The 19,773-nt window shown below is 41.7% G+C and overlaps 1 protein-coding gene across 5 annotated transcripts in view; it reads left to right on the plus strand.

Moving 5' to 3' along the window:
- Positions 1-19,773, plus strand: part of KIAA0753 (KIAA0753 ortholog) — a 55,099-nt gene that overhangs the window by 16,829 nt on the left and 18,497 nt on the right. For all 5 annotated transcript variants that reach the window (XM_003416714.4, XM_023556329.2, XM_064271623.1 and 2 more), the window contains 6 exons: positions 6,635-6,867; positions 9,102-9,268; positions 10,746-10,865; positions 13,778-13,867; positions 14,517-14,606; positions 19,262-19,340. In XM_003416714.4, the coding sequence (XP_003416762.1) occupies positions 6,635-6,867; positions 9,102-9,268; positions 10,746-10,865; positions 13,778-13,867; positions 14,517-14,606; positions 19,262-19,340 (779 nt within the window). The remainder of the gene's footprint in view (positions 1-6,634; positions 6,868-9,101; positions 9,269-10,745; positions 10,866-13,777; positions 13,868-14,516; positions 14,607-19,261; positions 19,341-19,773) is intronic.

Here is a 19,773-nt window from a genome sequence, read left to right on the forward strand (position 1 = left end):
ATATATGTATACACACACATACGTACGTACATACGTACACACGTATATGTACAGCCAGCCCCACAGAGGTTTTTCAGACAGAAAAAATCAGGAAGAGAAGCAGAAGGAAGAAAGAAGGAGCAGAGAGAGAGGAGGCAAGGGACCTCCTAAAAGAGCTGTAACACAGGTCAAGGACTGTAACAGTGAAAACAGCAACAGACCCCAGAAGGGGCCCAGTGGCAGAGCTGGCGCTGACAGGCCTGGAAGGGGCCTTGCAGCAGATTTCGTTGTGTCAGAAGGCAGGGCCAAGAGGAGCCTGTCTTTGGGACTGAGAGGAGCTGAGAGAGCTGTCCCGAACTGAAGAAGGGAGACTTGGCCTACATGCTTCCTGATCCTGAGTTATACCCTGTTACCTCTTTAATAAACCACTTAACTGTAAGTAAGGTCTGTGAGCTCTGTGCGGCCATTACAATGGAGTATCGAACACAGAAGTACAGAGTGCTGTGGGAGGGACGGCTGGTGTCAGAATTCTAAAAAGGGTGGAGGGTGGAGACATGTTGACCTCCACGTTGTAAGGATCAGCCTTGGGCTGATCTTGATTGGCATTATCCCCACCTGAAGTCAGACAGATTCTGATGATGCTGTTGCTATTACTACTACTGCAATTATACATACACACACATACATGCATTTTATATGTGTGTGCATATATACGTGTATACACACATGCATAAATGTTTGTACTTTTTTAAGGGAAGTAATAAACAAATTTTTGTTATTTCAGAAAGTGGAATTGCTGCTAGGTTATATCGTGTGCACATTGTAAATTTAAATGGATGCTGCCAAATTGCCCTGAAAAGTGGACATACAGTTGTACTTTGACTAGCTGCAACCATTAGTATGTATTTCCTCATACCCTCACCAAGTATCTGTATTATCAAATTTAAAACAATTTCTAATCTCATAGGTGAAAAATGGCATCTTACTGTTTCATGTTGTATTTCCCTGATTCGTAGTGAGGGCTGTGGTTTCTTTCACATGTTTCTTGGCCACATTTATTTCCTCTCTGTGATTTGCCTGTTCATAACATTTGCCCATCTCTGCCGGGCTGTATGTTTTTGCTTATGGATTTAGAGGCGTTTTTTTATACATTCTGGATCATGATCCCTCTGTGGTTTAAATATATTGCAAATATTTTCTCCTATGTAATCACTTGTCTTTGTAATTGGTTTATGATGTCTCTTTTGGTATAGGGAATTTTAGCTTTGGAGACAAATCCATCAGTCTTTCTTATATATTTTAATATCTGATAAGGCAATTCTTCCTTCTTTGTTTTCCTTTGTCACAGTTTTGCTGATGATCATTGGTTATCTTCCAGAAGAATTTAGAGCGAGCTTGTCAAGTTCCATGAAAAATACTGTTGAGATTTAGATTGGGATTACACTGAGTTGTAGACTAATTAGGGGAGAAATGATATCTTTACAGTATGGAGTCTTCCCATCCATTCTTACCTTTTCCCCTCCCGTCAGTTGAATTTTAGAATTTTCTGCATCAAAGCCTTACAAATTTCTTGTTAGGTTTATTTCTAGTTTTTATTGCTAATGTGAATGTGATCTTTTTTTTTTAATTACATTTAACCATTGGTTATTGCTAGTTATGGGAAAGCTGTTAGATTTGGACATTGCTCTTATATTTGACACCTTGCTAAATTTCTTATTTGTTATAATACTGTATTTCATTGGTTCTAGCCATGGTGGTACAGTGATTGAGAGCTTGGCTCCTAATCAAAAGATCAGCAGTTTGAAGCCACCACCTGCTCCTTGGAAACCCTGTTTGACAGCTCTACTCTGTCCTGTAGGGTCGCTATGAGTCAGAATCGGCTCAGTGGCAACGGGTTAAGGTACACATTTGAACATTTCTGAAATTCAGATGCGTTCTTAACGTGAATGACATCTTAACAATTAATTGACAACATTTTAAAATTTCCTGTTGATTAAAAAAAAAAAATTTATTTTTTTATTTTTTTTATTGATTGTTGTTAGGTGCCGTCAAGTTGATTCTGACTCATAACGACCCTGTGTGCGACAGAACGAAACACTGCCCAGTCCTGCACCATCCCCATAATCGTTGCTATGTTTGAGCCCATTGTTGCAGCCACTGTGTCAGTCCATCTCGTTGAGGGCCTTCCTTATTTTCACTGATCCTCTACGTTACCAAGCATGATGTCCTTCTCCAGGTCCTGATCTCTCCTGATAATACGTCCAAAGTACATGAGTCAAAGTCTCACCATTCTCTGCTTCTAAGGAGCATTCTGGCCATACTTCTTCCAAAACAGATTTGATCATTCTTCTGGCAGTCCATGACATATTCAGTATTCTTCGCCAACACCGTAATACATAAAACATAATGATGTTTTGTAACTGATGTTTGATGAAATGTAGGATTTTGGCGGCTAATTCTTTCGTATTTTTCCAGATAGGTGAGATTACCTGAAGATAAGGATGGTTTTGTGTCTTCCTTTGTAATATTGATATCTTTTTTTCTTTCTTCTGCTTTATTGAATGGGTTTTAATTCAGTATAATATGGAATAATAACTGTAATGAGGCATCCTTTTCACTCCCAAATTTAATTGGAATGGTTATATATGATGCTTACTGTTGGATTTTGGCAGATTGTCATATGAAGTTGAGAAAATTTTATGTTCCTGTTTTATTGAGAGATTTTCTTTTATCTTGAAATGTTTATAGACAGTTTTTTAAAAAAGTTCTAAGGTTTTAGTATTTAGTGTTTTTGTGTGATTTACATTAAAGTGTGGACAAAGCAACAAATTATTTTTTTTAATTGAAAAACAACATACTTCTAGAACAGTGTACAAAATGTAAATTTACAGGTTAGTTATTTACCAGAAAGCAAACATCTGTATAACCACTATCCCTGTTAAGAACAAGAACATTACCAGCAGCCAGGAAACCCCCCCTTGTATGCTCCCCTTCCAATCTGTGTTCCCTCTCGCCTCCGCAGAGTTAACTGTTACTTCAGTTTCTAATGCTGTACTTCAGTTTCGCCTGATTTGGGACTTTATAAAAATGGAATTGTGCGGTAGATATTCTTGGGGGCTGGCTTTATTTCATGCAGTGCTTTGTGAGAGACATCTATTCTGTTTGTGTGGTTTGTTTACATTCTTTGATATATTCTTGAGTATATCACAATTCTTCTAGTCGTTGAGTTATTCCCGATCTTTGGTGATTATAAAGAAAACTGCGGTGATAGTTCTTAGATCTGTCTCGTGGTACGTGTGTGTGCATTTCTGTTGGACATAGTCACAGGAGTACAGGTGCTGGGCCATCGGGTAGTGTTTGCTCAAATGTAATGGATAAAGCTTGTTTTGTTTTAAGTAGTTTTATCGTTTCAACTCCCACCGACAATGTATAAGAACAGTTGTTACACATCCTTGCCACCTGGTTGGCATGCCAAGGGTATCAACAGTGGTTTAATTTGCGTTTTTCAGATGACTAATGTACGAGTACTTTTTCACGTATGTATCGGCCATTTAGGTGTGTGCTTTTGTGAAGTACCAATTCAAGTCTCTTGCCCACTCCTCCCTCGGTTTTTTTCTCTGTCCCTGTCTCTCTTTCTTTTATTCTCTTTTTCTCTTCCTACCTGCCCCGCTCTCTTCTCTCTGGTCTTTTTTTTTTTTTTTTTTTGTAGGGTTCTCTATGAGCCCCTCCTCAGTTGTATGTGTTGTATCTCCTCCACTCTGTGGCTTGCTTTTTTAGTGTCTCATTGGTGTCTTCTGATGAATAGAGTTCTTCATTTTAATGTAGTTCAGTTTACTCATTAAGGTTTTTGTTTTTGTTTATTTTTGGTATCCTTTATAAGACACTCCTCCTTATGCCAAGGTTAAGAAGCCGTTTCCTGTGTTTTTTTTCCTAGACCAAGTTTCATTTTCTTCCATGTGAATGTCCAGTTGGCCTGGCACTATTTATTGAAAATACTGTTTTTTTCCCGCTCTTCCACAGTGTCAACTGTGTCATTCATCACATGTCCACACATGCGCAGGCCGTTTCTGGGTCCCCTGTTGTCTTCCATCGATATACCTGATGTTACTTACGCCAATGCTCTACTACCTTAGTTACTCCTAGTCTTGATACCCAGTCAAGCAGGTCCTGCCATTTGTTTTTCTTACAGGATGTCTTGGCTAATGCTGATCCTTTCTATTTTTTTAAAACAGCTTTATTGAGATATAATTCCCATACCATACACTTCATTGACTTAAAGCATACAATTTAGTGGGCTTTAGTTAGCATATTCATAGGATATGTGCAACCATCACCACAGTCAATTTAAAACATTTTCATCATCTCAAAAAGAAATCCTGTGCCCTTTCTCACTCCTGTAACACCATCCCTTCCTCTAGCCCTAAGCAAACGTGAATCTGCTTTCTATCTCTGTAGATCTCCCAAGTCTGGCCGTTCCGTATGAATGGACTCATGTAATATCTGGCTTTTTGCAACTGATGTCTTTCCCCTTGTGTAATGGTTTCAGGGTTCATCCATGTTGTAGCATGTATCGTTACTTCATTTTTATTATGTCTGAATGATATCCCATCATATGTATATACCACATTTGTGTATCCATATTCATTTGTAAGTTAATGAATATTTGGGCTGTTTCTGCTTTTTGGGATATTATGAATAATGCTGCTATATACATTTATGTACACGTTTTTATGTGAACATATGCTTTCATTTCTCTAGGAATAGATTTGGTGGATAATATGGTAACTCTGAGGGAGCCCTGGTGGTACAGTGGTTAAGCACTCAGCTGCTAACCAAAAGGTTGGTGGTTCGAACCCTCCAGCTACTCCAGGGAGAAAGATGTGGCAGCCTGCTTCCGTAAAGATTACAGCCTTAAAAACCCTATGGGGCAGTTGTACTCTGTCCTATAGGGTTGTTACAAGTCAGAATTGACTCGACAGTGACGAGTTATGTTTAATCATTTTAGGAACTGCCAGATTGTTGTCCAAAGTGACTGCCCTCAAAATTTTTACATTACCACCAGCTGTATATGAGGATCGTGATTATTCTACATCCTTGTCAACATTGTTATTATCTGATTTTTTTATTGTAGCCATCCCAGTGAGTGTGAAGTGGTGTCTCATTGTGGTTTTGGCTAATACGTTGAGCATTTGTGTGGTTATTGGCCATTTACGTATCTTTCTTGGAGAAACATCTATCCTTAATCCATTTTTTAATTTTTTTTTAGTTGAATTGTGAGAGTTCTTTATATACTCTGAATACAAGTCCCTTATGAGATACATGGTTTTTAAATATTTCTTCCACTCTGTGGGTTGTCTTTGCATTTTTTTGTGCTTTTGGCATCATATCTGAGAATCCTTTGCCAAATCCAGGGTCATGAGAATTAATTCCTGTGTTTTCTTCTAAGACTTTCAGTAGTTTTAGATCTTACGTTTAGGCCTTTATCCATTTTGGGTTCATTTTTGTATATGGTGCGAGGTCTTTACCTTCAAGCTTTTTTCGCATGTGGCTCTCCATTTGTCCAGCACCATTAGTTGGAAAGACTGTTCCTTCCCCAGTGGATGGTGTTGGTATCCTTGTTAAAAATCATGTGACCGTAGATGTGTGGATTTATTTCTGGATTCTGATTTTGTTCCGTTGATCTGTATGTCTGTCCTTCTGTCATTACTACACTGGCTTGATTACCATTGCTTTAGTAAGTTTTGAAGTTGGGTGGGAAATGTGAGTCCTCCTATTTTGTCTTTGCTTTTCAACATTGTTTTAGCTGGTGTGGGTCTCTTTCAACTCCACATGGATCTTAAACTCGGTTTGTCAGTTTCTACAGAGCAGTCAGCTGAGAGCCTGATGGGGATTAGGTTGGACCTGCAGGTCTTGGGGGAGTGTTGCCGTGTGAACAGCTTTAAATCTTCCGGTTCATGAACATGGGATTTTTTTTCAGTTATTTCAACAATGTTTTTTAGTTTTCAGAGTATAAGTTTTGCACTTCTTTTGTTAAATTTATTCCTATTTTGTTCTTTTTGATACTGTTGTCAGTGGAAATGCTTCTTAATTTCATTTTCAGATTGTTCATTACATGTGTATAGAAATACAATCGATTTGTGTATATTGATCTTGTATCTTGCAACCTTGCTGAACTCGTTTATTAGCTCTAGTGGTTTTGGAGGGTGATAGGATTTTCTGTATACAAAATCATATCATCTGCAAATATAGTTTGATTTTTCCTTTCCGATTTGAATGCTGTTTATTTATTTCTTTCTCTTCTCTAGTTGCCCTGGCAAGGAGCCCTGGTGGCTCAGTGGTTAAGGACTTAGTTACTAACCAAAAGGTTGGTGGTTCAAACCTGGCACACTCTCCAAAGGGAGAGAGATGTGGCAGTCTGCTTCCGTAAAGATGACAGCCTTGGAAACCCTATGGGGCAGTTCTACCCTGTCCTGTAGGGTCACTATGAGTCGGAATCAACCCGATGGCAACAGACGTTACGAGTTTAAATGCCCTGTCTAGAACAATGCTGAATAAAAGTGGTATATATTTGGAGTGTATCTGTCTGTAGGTAGTCACTCTCACTGACTTGATTTCAGCAGCATTTTCCCTTTATCCTTCTGAAATCTTCATGTAGATAAGCATCGACCTGTTACGGAGCTTCCCGGGACCAAGAGGTTAGAGGATGAACTTGATGTGTTGCCTGTAGATATCCTTCAGGAAGAAGCTCCACCTATTTTAGACCAAAGTGCAAGCTTCAAAGATGAGATGTCAGCCCTGGTAAAGGCAAGAGTGGTGAAAAAGAAACCTGCAACCGTGAACGCGCCTTTTAGGAAGAGAGATGCCCTGGCACCTGTGAGACCGCAACAAGTATGAAATCACTTCTTTCTTTTGCACGTTTATATCAATCTGAAGTTGTCCAGGGTCACAGGAGCTAGTAAGTGGTGGAGCCAGAATTGGAGCTCTCAGGCGGTAAGGTGACAGAGCCCTGAGTCCAGTGGCCTAAGCTTAGCTGAGTCCAGGTTGGTTTTCTCTTTTAACAACAACAACAAAGCAGTTTGTAGTATTGTTGTCAGGACTGGGCGTTCTCCCTTGTCCTGGCTCAGTAAGATCCTCATTCGACACCGAGGCCCTAAGTGGGCAAGCTGTTTTAAAACTCGGCTGCTGCTTGTTTTCTATTTCTGATTTGGAAGCTTGGGATTGGAGACTTGGTTCATGCTAAGGGTAAATATGGGTAACTAATAATCAGTCGACATTAAAAGGCATCCTGGGGTGAGTACTTTCTAATACAGCATTGGGAGCTGGCTGGGTAGTTAGAACTTGCTTTGAAACTCACTAATATTTTAAACTTCTATTTAAAACTCACTCAAGGCCCTATGAGGAGAGAATTGGGGAGAAGACACCTCCTAGTCTGAATACCCCTTGTTGTCATTAATGCCATTTTCTGATTCTGTAGCAAACGTGTATATTGTCAGGTGGCCCCAGGAAAAGGATATTTAGCGGTAACTACCAGTTACTGACAAATTATGGATTAGGACCAAGTCTCTACTGCTTTCTAACCAAACTAGTATGAGGATAATTGGGAAGTCAGGACCCAGCCTGTGGGAACTCAACACAGTGCTCTTCTCCAGAGGCACAGCCTCGTTCTCTAGCCTGTTTTTAAATAGCCTGCTTCATTCTGTGTATATGGCATATGCTTTCTACCTTCATCGCTATCACACTCCCCCTGTCGTAGCCCATTTAATCATCCAGAAACATATGAAGACATTATCTTCATTTTACAGATGAGAAACCCAGAGCTCTGAAAGATTAAGTATTTTTGGGGAGGGGGCAGTTTTTTTTTTTTAATTGTGGTAAAATATATGCAGCATAAAAATTGAAATTTTAATCATTTTCAGGTGTACGATCCAGTGTTGTTCATACCACCACTATTTGTTTCCAGAACTTTTTCATCACCCCAAACAGAAACTGTAACCATTAAGCAGCAACTCCCCATTTTTCCCTCCCCTCCAGCCCATGGTAACCACTGACCTACTTTGTATTTATGCATGTGTCTCGTCTAGATACTTCATATAAATGGGATCGTATAATATTTGTCCTTTTGTGATCTGACTTATTTCACTCAGCATAATGTTTTCACAGGTTATCGTTTGTAGCATTTATCAGGGTTTCATTTTTCTTCATGGCCTAGTAGTGTTCCGTTGTACATATATACTACATGTTGTTTATCCAGTTGTCCGTTGGTGGACACTTGAGTTGTTTTACCTTTTGGCTTCTGTGAATACTGCTGCAGTGAACGTTGATGTACAAGTAGCTATTTGAATCCCTGCTTTTCGTTCTTGTGGTTATGTACCTCGGACTGGGATTCCTACGTTTATAGCAATTCTGTGCTTAACTTTTTGAGGAACCGCCAAGCTGCCTTCTGCAGCAGCCACACCATTTTACATTTCCGCCAGCAATGGATGAGGCTGCCAGTTTATCCAGATTCTCACCAACACTTGTTATTTTCTGTTTTGTTTTTTTTATAGTAGCCATCCTAGTAAGTGTAAAGTGGTATCTCATTGCGGTTTTGATTTGTGTTTCTGTAATGACTAATGACATTAAACATTTTTTCATTGTGCTTAGTGGTCATTTGTATATCTTGTTTGGAGAAATGTTTGTTGAAGTCTTTTGCCCGTTTCTTAATTGAGTTACATGTCTTTTCATTGTTGAATTGTAGTAATTCTTTTTATATTGTGGATATTAAACAAGATTAAGTACATATTTTCACCAAGAGTATTTTACAATTTATCTCTAAATAGTACAGATTAACTTTATTTTTACTTAATTAGGGAAAATGGATATAAATAAATATAAATATTAAAAGGTGAGAGAGCCAGGGCTATAATTCTCTGTCCCCCTCCTACCTCCCCGCCACTGGGATGTTTCAGTGTCACATATACCCTCCCCCCAAAAATGTCTACCATAGTGCTTTCCAGTTAGGTTTTTGCTGAGTTGGATGTATGAATAACGTAGGGACACTTGGGCCTTCAGTGCACCAAAGATTGAAACCACAGTTTCTCTGATATTCATTTGGCTTCCTAATTTATACTTTTCACTTACAGGGACTCCATAGAGCTGAAAGATGTAGACCAACTCAACCTCACATCAAAAGCAGGTTGCACCAGACAACAGTCTCATCCAGATTAAAAATGAACCAACAGCCTGTGAAAGACCAGAGAGCTCCTTGGATACCTCCAAACCCCACATCCCCGCCAGCATCCCCCAAATGGTATGTAAAAATTCAAGGGACCATGTGGGTCTGTGGTTTTATCTTTACTTACAGATCAAAGGTTACTTATAGCTTAAAGCGAATAAAACAGCAGCCTTCGTTCCCATTAAGAAGATAAGCTTATTTGGGTGAGACATGAGTTTTTGCCCAGAAGCCTTTTGGTTCCTTTTTCCCACCCGCCTGTGGTTTGAGTTCCTCCCAGGGGCCACCCCGTCACCCTGTGGGCATGTGGTATCGTATGGAGGATCGTGGGCTTCTCTTCACTTGTCTCCTTTGACAGTAGACTCTGGTTACTTGAGGTCAGGGACTATGCCCTTTCTTACAGCTGTGTGTCCCGTGCCTGGCACTTAGTAGGCATTCAGTAAATCTTTGCTGAGTGAGTGAATATTTAAAAATAATTCCAGTTCCAAGGCAAGATCATTATGAATTAGGAAACCATACAAATCTTACAGAAACTGTCCTGACTGCACGGGACATCACCATCTTGTCACCCTCATTCAAAGCACATAGAGAATGAGGAGCTGCCATTCCAGAGGGCTAGAGGAGGTATTGTCCTGTAGGGGAGCCAGGGTCCAGCTAATTAGGTGGAAACAATCTTTGGGAAATTGGCTAAAGGTTAAGGGGAGCTTGTTTACCATGGGTCAGTAGTTCTTGGAAGCACAGTGGAAAGGACCAGGAGGCCGGACAGTAGAAGAGAGGAAGCAGGAACCGGTAATGTGGGGAGGAGAATGAGTGAGGGGGTTGGTGATCACATGTCTGCCTTTTGCAGCCCATCAGAAGACAGGGTAAGAAGCCTGGCGGAATGGACTTACCTTAAGATTTTGAATAGTTCTGAATGCATGGCTGTGTTTATCCATCAAGCCCCATTTTAAGGTTGAAAAAGTAATGTTTAGGGAGTTTCATGTCTTGTTCGTGTAGCAGAGCTGGAACTAAAATCTGATCTTTTGATTTCATAATGTGCCTTTTAGTTTTTATAACTCTGCCCAGATTTCAGTTGTTACATGAGCAGTTAATACGGAGATGGTAAGCCCATAAATAACATTACTTGGTTGAAGTTTATGTTGCAAAGCAGATATACAACGGGATGTCTTCTAGAGTGTATGTGGAGGGACAGGGAGGGGACTGGATAAGGCTTCTAGGCTCTAGTGCTGTATTAAAATGATACAGAGTTGCCTTATAATAAGGAACGTAATCAGTGATCCGAATTTATAACAGGGTTTTGTGGAAGTTCACCTATAATTCTGTAACTGACAGTTGGTTTTTCTTTTAGAATAGTGACTGCTTCTCTGAAGCAAAGGGGAGCTGAGCCTGAGTCCTGGCGTCTCTTAGTCTTCTTCACATTCAGCTTCCGATTTAGGGCCCTGTGCTGTAGGTCGCCGTTAATGTGATGCCCTCGTCTTCTCTGAGCTGACACCTTTAAGGAGTCATTGGACATGGGCAAATGATAACAAATATATACTTCTCTGTTTTCTTCCAGTGCTGCGTGGACAAAGGTAAAACATAGCTCCAAAGAGGCCACAAAAGAGCAGTCTCTTCAGCAAGAAGATACTCAAGAGGAAAGTCACTGGCAAGGTGCCATTGAGCATGAAGCAGCCAGGTTTGTGCTGGCATTTCAAATCTTTGAAGATTAGAGGGCTCCTTTTAGTAGAATCCGTGGGGTCACTATGAGTCGGAATCGACTCAACAGCAGTGGGTTTTTGGTAAAATCTGAAGTAAACCCTGGCTTCCCTTTCCTGTGTGTGAAGTTCATTATTTAAGCTGTGGATTGCCAGACTTCTCTGTCAAACTTATACAGCTTATGTTGACCCCTTCTTTTATTCCTTGTTTCACTCACTTAAAAATTATATGGGTGTCAATTGCATATCGTTTGCTTATTTTGTACACAGCACAGTTGTAAGCTCTGTGGAGACTTTAAAAGAGAGCAAATGAGACACCACCCCAGCTCCTACTTATTCACAAGCAATAGAGAAGATAAGATACAAAATTAATTACGATTTAAGAGAGAATATGGCATGTACCCTGTCCTAGTTATCTAATACTGCTGTAACAGAAATATCACAAGCAGGTGGCTTTAACAAACAGAAATTTATTCTCTCACAATCTAGGAGGCTAAAAGTCCGAATTCTGGGAAGGTGCCAGCTCCAGAGGAAGGCTTTCTCTCTGTCTGTCAGTTCTGGGGAAGGTCCTTGCCATCACTCTTCCCTGGGTCTAGGAGTTTTGGAACTCAGGGACCCCAGCTCCTCATTCTTGGTGGTAGGAGATCCCTGTCCACTCTGCTCCATTCTCTCTTTCCTGTCTCAAAAGAAACTGATTCAAGACACAACCTAATTCTGTAGATTGAGTCCTGCCTCATTAACGTCATAGCAGTTAGGATTTACCACACAGAGTAATCACATCAGATCGCAGAATGGTGGACAACTACACAATACTGGGAATCATGGCTTAGCCAAGTAGATACATATTTTTGGGGAACACAGTTCGATCTATAACATACCCTAACAACTAAAGAGTTAAGGACCCTGAGAGCTTAGAAGAGGGAGTTGTTACTTCTTGCTCTGGAAATCAGAGAAGGCTTCATGCAGGGAGATGGAAATTGAACTGAGAACTTGGATTTAAATATGGTGATGAGGTGAGAACATTCCCTGGGAAGAGAATGGTGAAAATAAATAAATAAATAAATAGATAAAATCTGTGGGTTATGTACAGAAAGTAAAACGTCGTTTCATTTGATTCAAGCATAGGGTAAGTAAAGGGAGAAGTCAACCAATAAGGTTGGAAGGGTAAACTGGGCGCAGGACAGGGTGGCCTTTGGAATTTGGACTCTCTGCTAAGGGCTCCCCTTGCCTTTGGAGGTTTGTGAATTCTAGCACAACAGGATCGGAATATGCCATGGGAATGTGAATCTGACGGGTATGGATAGGGTGAGCTGGAGAGCAGACTCAAGGGAGGAAAGGCAGTTAGGCTGTTTTAAAAAATCTGAATTCTTTAGGGACCTAAATGAGAGCTTTGAGGCACAGCGTGGATGGTCAGAGAGGGAGAGTAGAGAAGAGGGCAGGGAGAGAGAAGAAAGGAGTGGAAGATACAGACAGACTGCAGAGAGCCTATAATCGTCCTGTATGCTCTCATTCTGTCCTTCCATTCAGCAGACGTTTGTTTAGTGAGCATTTACTGCAGGCCAGCATTGTCCCTGATGGTGGGGCAATTCAAAGATGAGAAAGACATGCCCCTGTCCTTGAGGTCTAAAGAGTCCCAGTGGAATTGGGGAATGCTGTAATGGAGATAGGTATGCAGTGTCTAACTCTGTGGAGGAACTGGAGAAGACTTCTCAGGGGTGACATTACACTATGTAATCAATAGGACATGGCAACAGATTGGACATGAGACAAGGGAGAGGAAGAATCCAAAGAGGTTTTTGATCCCCCCCCCCCGCCCCACCCACCAGTCTTCTTTTGGTTGCTTTTTGGGATTGTTAAGAAAACGACAGTTTCTTAGACTGTCCTTTCACAGAGGCAGCTGTCTTGGCACCACACACAGACCAGTGTGAGGGCTGAGTCCTGCAAGAGGGGAAAAATAAGTGTCCTAAGCCAGCTGGAGGTGTGGCAGATGTGGCCACCACCCCACTGAGGGTCAGTGCACCCTTCCTTAAAGAACGGTAAGTGTTGAGTGCTTTGGCAGGACAGGGCGCCAGGTGAGGGAGGCTCCCCAAGTCAGTCCACGGCTGCCAGCAGCAGCTTCTACGCTTGCTGGGTGCACTGGCTAACAGCCCCTCCGGGGGTGGTGGCCCTCGGGGCTTTGTTGGAAATCGAGTCTGGTACTTGACTAGCAGCCACAAGCAGCTTCTTTGCAGCCATATCTGGGGGCCCTGAAGGCCACCCTACTTCCTTCTCAAAGTCTTGACTACTTACCATTTCCAAAGTGAAGAGATTTTCAGCTGGACAGCATCTTCCGTGCCTCTTATATTCTTCCTCTGCATTGGTGCTCTGTGTTTGTGTGGCTGAAGTTATTCTGCAGGTACCAGGAAGCCAATGAAAGTGGACCATTAAACACTTTGAGAGTAGTCACATATCCTAGACTTAAAGTCAAAGCCCTTTTGTATACAATAAAACTGTTCAGAATTTTCCGTTTTGTTTGTATTTGCCCTTATTATACCTACAGGACTCTCCTGGGGGTCCTTTCTTTGTCTGAACTTCAAGCTACAGCAAGGGCTTTATTTACAGTGGAACAAGGAATCCCACATACAGTGAGGGCAGGTTTTCTCGAGAACATTCGTAGGCAGTTTCTTGTTGCTCTGTACGCTAGCTAGGATTGGTTTTGCACATAAATGTCCTTTTACTTAGAAATATTGCATGGAGAGCGTTAGGGGGTGCAGAGAGGTCATGTTACCTACTGAGTCCTTAATGGAGCTGCTATTGGGACCCTGGGGATCCTGACTCCTGGTCTCTTTCTGTGGTAAGGATATTGCAGCAGCGAGGTCAAAATGATTTGACTGTTTTTTGTACTGTCTGCTAGGCTCGCTTGGCTTGATGCTGAAACTTCCAAAAGATTAAAGGAACTAGAAGAATTAAAAACCAAAGAAATGGACAAAATACAAAAATGGAGGTAAATACAGGCAGCCCCTGAATTACGAAAGAGTTCCATTCCGAAGTCTGTCTGTAAGTCACATTAGTACGTTGAGTGGGAGCAGTCAGGTAGGGTTCGTATCTAACATGAGTTAGTCAAATGTTCGTTTTAGTATGTAGTATACAGTGTACCTTTCTATGTATGAAACACATTAAAGAAACACTTCCAGAAACACTAAAATATCTTTAACATAATAATACAATAATAATAATAATGTTTTGATGCATGTCACAAAGTACTGCCCATTTGTTATTACAAACCACTGTATGTACCTTGAATTTTTAATGTAATAGGCTTTATGGGGGTTGGTCCGTAACTACAGGTTTTATGTAGGTCAGACAGTCGCAACTGGGGACTGCCTGTATCTGTTTCCGAGGTAGAGGAAGGTAGGTGGGCCTCTTCTAGATCATCTAGTTGTTTTAGCAGTTGATCCAGATTGTGTAGATCTAGCCATGCTTCTTATGTTTGTTGACTATCTGCCTGCTTAAAAGACTGAAGTCACCTAAGATGCCCACGGTGGAGCCACGATTGGAGCCAAGGCAGCTCTGACCCTCCATCCATTTCTCTCGCGATGAAACCCTGCCAGCTCTGAGGAAGAGTCGGTGTGACTTTTTATGCTGTTTGCTAGGCTTGATTGGCTTGATGCTGAAACTTCCAGAAGAACAAAGGAACTGAATGAACTCAAAACTGAAGAAATAGATAGACTCGAAAAGTTGAGGTATGTATTTGCTTCCGAGGAAGAATAGGGGTTGCTTGCCTGTTCTAACTGATCTGAGATACTTGACAGCCAATCTGGACTGTTTGTCACGACATGAATGAGTGATTGACTGATTAAATAAATGAATACCTGCATGCCTGTATATATGTTGTATGGTGCTTTTGCTAGAAATATTTCTTTTGTGTGGTGTTTGAAGGAGAACTGAAAAAAATCTACAATTTTGGGGAAGAGCCGTCTGAAAGATCAGTCTTATATCTGTTTATTTGTGCTGCCCTCAAAGGTATTTTTCTCGGGCCACATGGCATCCTGTCTGAGGGTAGGAGGTTGGTGTGGTGTACATGTTTTCCTCATATGATTGAACTTCTGTCTCTCGGGCCACATGGCAGCCTGTCCGAGGGTAGAAGGTTGGTGTGGTGTACATGTTTTCCTCATACGATTGAACGTCTGTCTCTTGGGCCACATGGCAGCCTGTCCGAGGATAGAAGATTGGTGTGGTGTACATGTTTTCCTCATATGATTGAACTTCTGTGTCTCGGGCCACATGGCAGCCTGTCCGAGGGTAGGAGGTTGGTGTGGTGTACGTGTTTTCCTCATATGATTGAACTTCTGTCTCTCGGGCCACATGGCAGCCTGTCCAAGGGTAGGAGGTTGGTGTGGTGTACATGTTTTCCTCATGTCATTGAACTTCTGTCTCTCGGGCCACATGGCAGCCTGTCTGAGGGTAGAAGGTTGGTGTGGTGTACATGTTTTCCTCATGTGATTGAACTTCTGTCTCTTGGGCCACATGGCAGCCCGTCTGAGGCAGAAGGTTGGTGTGGTGTACATGTTTTCCTTGTATGATTGAACTTCTGCTTCATATGTTAACTTGAAGGCAATCTAAGATTTTCTGATGAGGCTGCCTTTTTCCGTTCACTTCCTGAGTGGTGTTCCCTAGCTATAGGCATAAAGAAGTTCGTTAAAAGGTGTGATTGATGCTGCTGCTGCTGCTGAAGTTGGCTCATGTTTTCAGCTCCAATAATAATTTCGCCCTGAAGTAAGTTCACAGAGCAGTCGCTGAAACAGGTGTGTGTCTGTCAGCGATCAGGATAGGCTGTTCAGTCCAGGTTAGAAGGACGGTGATTCTCTCATTAGGGTACCAAGGTGTTTTGCCTGTAGTTAACACTTTGAGTCATACAATCACAGAGTCTTAGGACTGGAAGGATCTTTTACCCCAGGTGATGCTCCCAGTCCCTCTGTACCAGCTTCACAAAGCGTCCATCATATTCATGCACACCCCTGGTGGTAGGGTGAACACCACCTTCTGAGGCATGGTCATATCTAGCTGTTAGAACGTGAGACCTTCAGTTGTGCTGAAATTTGATTCCTATCCACTTCCCTTGAGGCCATATAGCAAAACTTAATGCTTTGTATTCCGTTTACACCTTTATTTTTTTTATTTAAAAAGTTAGGTATAAACTTGTAAACTTTCACTTAAAGCACAACAAAAATTTTTTAAAAAACTAAGTATATCATACATGTCAAAAAAACTTTTTTTACATGTCAAGAGCATACTAAATGTACATGCGCTGTTCACCACCACACCGAACCAAGAGATAGGTTATGAACTCTGCTTTAGATGCTCCCTGTGGGCCCCTCCCCAGTTGTTACCCCCTCTTCCCCTCCCACCAGGCAACCACTGTCCTGATTCTGGGTTAAGCTTTTCATTGCCTTTCTTCATAAGCTCTACCACCCATGTAAATTCCTAACAATAGATTGTTTAATTTTGAACACTGAGAAGCAAGCTTGAACCTAGCTGCACAAAGAAAGGGCAGCATTGTTTTTAGATGAAGGCTCCCGGGGGAAAATAGGCTGAACAGAGTCTACATCATAACCTGACTTGAGCTCCCCTGAGAGCTTGTTAGCAGCCCCTTCCCAGGAAGTCGATGGGCAGGGTCAAGAGTGAATTCATAGAAACGTAGGGCTTACTACACTTGGAGCTTCTAAAGGGGCTGTAAGGAGCCCTGGTGGCACAATAATTAAGCCCTTGGCTGCTAACCGGAAGGTCGGTAGTCCAAACCCACCCAGCAGCTCTGTGGGAGAAAAGACCTTGCCATCCACTCCTGTAAAGATTACAGCCTAGGACACCCCATGGAGCAATTCTACTCTGTCGTGTAGGGTCCCTATGAGTCGGAACTGACTTGACAGCACACAACAACAACAGAGGAGCTGTAAGCGAACCAGGTACTCTGGATTTCTGGAAGGAACTTGGTCAGCGGGGAGTGGGCTGCCCTGTAATGTTCTAAGCTTTCTCTGTCCAGCTTTTGTGAGGCCCCTTTCTGATTTCTATCACCATAGAGTAGTTTTGCTTGTTCTTGGACTTCATGTAAATAGAATCGTCAATATCTATTCCTTTATGTCTGGTGTTTTTGCTCAGCGAAATATTTATGAGATTCGTCCATGCTGTGCATATATCAAAATAAGTCATTTTCCAGCTGAGTAGTATTCCACTGCATGAATAGCCCACACTGTTTATCCATTCTTCTGTGGGTGAACATTTGGGTTGTTTCCAGTTTTTAGTTTGTATGAATAAAATTGCTGTGAAGATTCTTACACAGGTCTTTTTGTAGAAGTATGCTTTCCTTTCTCTTGGGTAAATACCTAGGAGTAGAATTTCTGGGTTATAGGATAAGTAAATGTTAAACTTCTTAAAACCTGCCATACAAGTTTTCCAGAGTAGTTGACCCATATCATACACCCATCAGCAATGCCGAGGAGTCCTTTCTGGTTGTTCTGCACCCTCGCTAGCTTTTGGCCTTGCCAGTCTCTTTTAGCCATTCTAGTAGAGGCCTTGTGGTATCTCATTGTGGTTTTAATTTGCATTTCCTTGAAGACTAATGAGGTGAGCACTTTTACTAGTGCTCATTATAAAATATCTGTTCAAGTCTTTTGCCCATTTTTTATTGGGCTATTTTGTTCTTTTATTATTGACTTGTAAGAGTTCTATATTTTGTGGCTGAGTCCCTTGTCAAATATATATGCAGCAAATATTTTTTCCCAGTACTGTTGCTTGCCTATGTATCTTCTTAATGGGGTCTTTTGATGACTAGAAGTTTAAAATGTTGATTAAAACCAGTTTATCAGTGTTTTCTTTTATGGTTAGGTTTCTGTGTGAGTGTGAATGAAGAAATCATTGCTGTGCTAATGTTTCAAAGATTTCTCCTTTGTTTTCTTCCAAAAGCCTTATAACCTGTTGCTGTTGAGTCGATTCTGACTCACAGCAACCCTATAGGTTGGAGTAGAACTGCCTCATAGGGTTTCCAAAGAGCACCTGGTGGATTCAAACTGCTGGCCTTTTTAGGTTAGCACCCGTAGCTTTTAACCACTATGCCACCAAGGTTTCCAAATGCCTTGTAGTTTTAGCTTTTGTTTTTAGGTCTATGACCCGTTTCAGATTACTTTGTGTATGAGATGAGATCTGCTGGTAAGGTTTCATTTTTCCCTATGGCTCTCTGGTTATTCCAGCACTGTCTGATGAAAGCATGATTGACATTGAGCTTTACTCTGGGGTGATCTGGCTGAACCATTTCTTAAGGACCCTAATGTAGGTCTTTAGGTCTTTCCTTTGGGGCTTGTCAGATTGCCCAGAGAAAAGTCTTTAGTCTCCTGCCCTGGAGGGTAAGGACCTGGATGCCAGTGTTCCAAGAACTGAGTTTAGAACTGGTGAGGCTTACCATTCAGCATTCAGCATGCGTACACGATTCCTTCTTCTCAGTGTGTACCTACAGCCCTCAACTATGATTGGTGTCCCGTAGGCAAGAGACTTTTGTTCGGCCTCTCCGGCGAATAAGCTTCTCTCAGAGTTGGAGAGAGGCAGTTGCCTAATTATATGAAGTGTAAGGAAAGGGATCTAGGAACCTAATGTCTCAAGCATCATTTGACTCTTGCCTTCTATATTTAAGCCACCCTTTCCCAGCGTATCCCCAGGTTTAGAGGTAGCTGGTACTGCCAGTCCTGGCCCTACTTAGGTTGGCAGTACATATGGTGTTGGTTCTGAATTTTTTTGGTTGTTGTTGTATACTGTCGAGTTGATCCTGACTCATAGCAGCCTTATAGTTTTTCTTGATACTGGCCTGGAATTCAGCTCTCTCAGATCACCTATGTTAGTTATCCTTTTTCTCCTTCTGTTTTCCAGCACCAGCTTTTTTTTTCTCCATGTCCTGGGTCTGTGCCTAAAAAACAAAATGTCTAATAGTGTTTTAGTGGAGTTTGGGGAGAAATCAAAATTAGTTTCATTCATTCGATCTATCTCCCTAACCCAGAGGTCCTCTTTTTAGTTATTTAAAGGCGGCCATCATTGTTTTAAAGTGTAACCAGAACCGAACATACTTCTTCAGATGTTATCTAAGCCCTTGTACTGGAAGTATGGTCCAGGAGCAATAGGATCGCATCACCTGGGAGCATGTTAGAGGTGCAGAATCTCAGACCTCACCCAGCCCAGCTGAATCGGAATCTGCATTTTAGCAGGATTCCCAGATCATGTGTGTCATCAGTAAAGTTGGAAAAGCATGTGGTTTGTGTGATCATTTGATTTCTCCTTGCCTGGAGTGGTAAATAAATATGCGGCAGAAGAGATTTTCTTGGTTCTGGTTTTAATTTTCAGTTTTATTTCTAAATAGTGTCTCTGCTACCCAGCTAGCGGACAAGGTGGAGCAGGCAGTGCTGGAGCGTCTGAAGCCTCTCCTGGCCAAGGCCCAGGTAATTGAGATCATCTTGTTTGCTTGCCTTCGGGGAGTTCTAGAATAAAAAGGATTGTACAGAAGTTATTCTGACCCCTTGTCGGTCTGAGTGTCTCTGTTTGCCGGCTGGAGGCTACAGTGCTGATCTGGGGTGCAGAGTGTGGGTGGGGTGCTGCTGGGGCCCCTTTTGGACAGCCCTAAACAACCACATACTGTTGGCATGTCCTCCATTGTGAGTAAAGGATAGAGATAAGAGGAGGAGAGAGAAAGTCCTGCCGTGGAGAAAGGTGAGGTTTTAGTTTGGGCAGAGAGTTTAGATTGCAGTTTTCATTCCTAATCGAATAGATGGATTGGTGATGTTAGTGTTCAGTTAACTACATCCGTCCTGATGCTGTGCTGTTCCACCTCAGTGGTTTGGAATGATTGGCTCCATTTTTCCAGAGGAGAGACGT

The sequence above is a fragment of the Loxodonta africana genome, chromosome 18 (assembly GCF_030014295.1).
Source record: "Loxodonta africana isolate mLoxAfr1 chromosome 18, mLoxAfr1.hap2, whole genome shotgun sequence".
Taxonomy (NCBI): Eukaryota; Metazoa; Chordata; class Mammalia; order Proboscidea; family Elephantidae; genus Loxodonta; species Loxodonta africana.